This window comes from Corylus avellana, chromosome ca8, assembly GCF_901000735.1.
Source record: "Corylus avellana chromosome ca8, CavTom2PMs-1.0".
Taxonomy (NCBI): domain Eukaryota; kingdom Viridiplantae; phylum Streptophyta; class Magnoliopsida; order Fagales; family Betulaceae; genus Corylus; species Corylus avellana.
In genome coordinates this window covers 20,332,221-20,335,360 of record NC_081548.1, presented here as the reverse complement: position 1 = coordinate 20,335,360, position 3,140 = coordinate 20,332,221, and the positions used below count along the sequence as shown (strand labels likewise).

The 3,140-nt window shown below is 38.8% G+C and overlaps 1 protein-coding gene across 1 annotated transcript; it reads left to right on the top strand.

The window, feature by feature from the left end:
* The first annotated feature begins 493 nt into the window (after nucleotides 1-493).
* LOC132190498 (protein PHOSPHATE-INDUCED 1-like) lies at nucleotides 494-1,462 on the top strand. Its single transcript, XM_059605508.1, has one exon. It carries the CDS (start codon nucleotides 533-535, stop codon nucleotides 1,460-1,462), a length of 930 nt encoding a protein of 309 aa, XP_059461491.1. The 5' UTR covers nucleotides 494-532.
* The last annotated feature ends 1,678 nt before the right edge of the window (nucleotides 1,463-3,140 follow it).

Sequence of the window (3,140 nt, the reverse complement as noted above, 5' to 3'; positions counted from 1 at the left end):
TTGATGGACTCAATATACTTCCTCATGAAAGGTGGATCAAATTAGTAAGAGATTGTGCTCGTCTAATGCCCAAAAATCACACGTAATTAAACAATTAGAGCTATCCAATTAAAGTGGCTTAAGATTGAAGATAGCCATAATTAAATGGTACTTAATATCTGTTCGACAGTATGCTGATTCAGCCCATATGATATGCCCGTGGTCTACGAATATTTCATCTTGATCAGATATATATATATATACTTCCATGCATGTTCTGCCGGCTGAGATATAAATGCAACCGCCATTAAAAGTCTCCTTAATCTTCTTGATATATACAGTAAATCCTAAAAGAAAGATTCTCGCCAAATGTCTCCTCCTTTATCTTTTTGATAAATACTCGTGACCCTATAGTTTTATGAGACGAAGTTGCAATGAACCTCCACTAGCTCAGTGCATGCACCCATCCACCTATATATACTTCTCTCTTCACCCTTCTCCCTTCACCAAAATCTCTTTCACTGCCAAATTCAAATTGTCTGAAATCTCTGAAATGGGGTTCTCCCAGTTTGTAGAAAGAGCCGCTCTTCTTCTTCTTCTTGTTCACTTGAGCTTTACTGACTTGTGTTTATGTGCGAGAAAGCTAAATTCTCTTTATCAACCGCCACCCCTGTCTCTAACTTACCATAATGGGGCTTTGCTTGAAGGAGACCTCCCGGTTTCCGTTCTCTGGTACGGAGAATTTTCACCGGCGCAGAAATCCGTCGTCTCGGACTTCCTTCTCTCTCTCAACCCACAAAAAGAACAAAAGCCCTCTGTTTCTCAGTGGTGGAATACCATCCAAATTTACATGAAAAAAGCTGGAATGAAAGAAACCCGCGTTGTCTTGTCGAAACAAATCTCAGACGAGAACTGCTCCATTGGCAAGATTTTAAAGAAACCCCGGATTTCCGAGTTGGCTGCTCGGGTCAACTCGAAACCCGGTGGGTTGACCCTCGTTCTGACAGCCAAAGACGTTGCGGTTGAAGGCTTTTGCATGAGTAGCTGTGGGTTTCACGGGTCGGATACGAAGCTCAAATCGGCTTTCATCTGGGTTGGCAACTCGGTGACTCAGTGCCCGGGTCAGTGCGCGTGGCCATTCCACCAACCCATCTACGGACCACAGACCGCACCCCTGGGCACACCCAACGGGGACGTGGGGTTGGATGGCATGATCGTAAATATCGCGAGTCTTTTAGCCGGAACCGTGACGAACCCCTTCGGGAACGGCTATTTCCTGGGCTCGGCTGGCGCGCCGCCTCTCGAGGCCGCTTCGGCTTGTCCGGGGGTGTACGGTAAGGGGGCGTATCCGGGTTACGCCGGAGAGCTGTTGGTGGATTCGGTCAGTGGCGCGAGCTATAATGCTCACGGCGCGAGCGGAAGGAAGTATTTGTTGCCCGCGGTGTTTGACCCTTCAACTTCTCAGTGTTCAACGGTTGTGTGAGACACAAGTGGCGTCCATCGATGACGTTTGTATATAATTTATCTACATCTGCATGAACCATGTACATAAAAATAAAATTCATGGACATACAATGAACGAAATGCAGAAGCGAGACTGTAATTTATTTTCAAATTCTTATATTAATTAGTGTTACATGAATAATTTCTTAAGCATATGATGGGATAATTTGTTATTCATGTTAAACATTTAAAAATACACCCACTGTGCTTTAAGAACATGGTTTTTATTTTTTAATTGTTTTTTCACGTGAGCTTTTTAACGAGCGTAATACTATACACCAAAGAGTCGTTTTGAAAATAAGAGATATATGCTGAGTCAGGGTGGCCCAAACTTAGCCCATATGCGAAGCTCATCACATTGTGAGATGAGCTGAGTACCAATGGGCTCAGCACTACTTAGGCCCAAAAAATGGCTATGAGAAGACTCTTTTGAGAATTAAGGTAAATACACATCCCGCTATATTTATAATTTAAATTTTGATGACAAAATTTTCATAACAAGGAATGTAACACTCGAATAAATTAAAGACTAATCATAATAATATTAATATTAGTATTAAGGAAATATTCATAAGAAATATGTCTTGGTTGTGTTAGAATTATGCAGGGTTAGACCCAAAGCTGTCGAATCAATTAAGGGTTAATGCTTAGGCTCAAAACTTCATTTTTTTTTTTTTCCCCCTTAAAGAATACAGAATGTCCTATTAAAACAGAAGGTAATCCTGCTAGAATAAGATGATGTGCCATGTGTCAGACAATGGTGAGTGCGGAAAAAAACGAACGACGGTGATAAATTTGAGTTGATCACATTTGAATAAAAGAACATGTTTGAATGGAACAATATTTCCATGTGTCTGCCTACGACTGAGTGAGACGTGATGATCCACGACCACAATTTCGCCAAGTGCCAAAAAATTGATGGGATGTACATTTTAATGCTAAGCGTCTGTTTAAAATTTGTGTGGTGAGATGTGATATTAACTCGTTGCTTATTTAATTCATTTGACTTAGTATTGTTCGAACATAAGCATATTCGTTTCGAGAGCGGGTGCACATGTAATAACTAAAAAATAATAATAATAATAATAATAATAATAATAATGTGTATTTAACCATGTTTGTCACATTTCATATAATACCAACAATTTAAAACGACTTAAATAATTTTTTGTAAAAATTCAAATATTAATTTTTAATTATTTTTTTATGAACGTTCGATGAAAACTCTAGAGCAGTTAGTACAATAGTATACCGAACATTTGAATGTAGTACATCGAACGTTTGATGAACCTAAAAATAAAATTTAACTTATGAGCTACGTCATCCTACCTTATCAACCTAACCCACTCCTATATAAACCCACCATCACGACCTTCAAATCGCAATCATCTTCCATGAATTTCACCCACACCAAACCTAGTGAGAGAACAAAATTCTAGAGAGGGAAGGGAGTGTTTTGGTGTTAATCCATTTTCATTAAGGTAAATTTTGAACCATGTCTGTTTTTCATGTTGCTTATACTCTATCCATGTGATTTACCATGATTTTTGTAAGTCCTAAATATCACAAAATGCATTTATAATTTATTATTCTTAAAAGACGAGGATTTTCCCAAAAAGTAATTAGCTTACTCATGTTTTTCAAGATTTATCATGTTG

Excerpts from the sequence above, each read along its gene's own strand:
- LOC132190498 (XM_059605508.1), top strand. The coding sequence starts at position 533 with ATGGGGTTCTCCCAGTTTGTAGAAAGAGCCGCTCTTCTTCTTCTTCTT.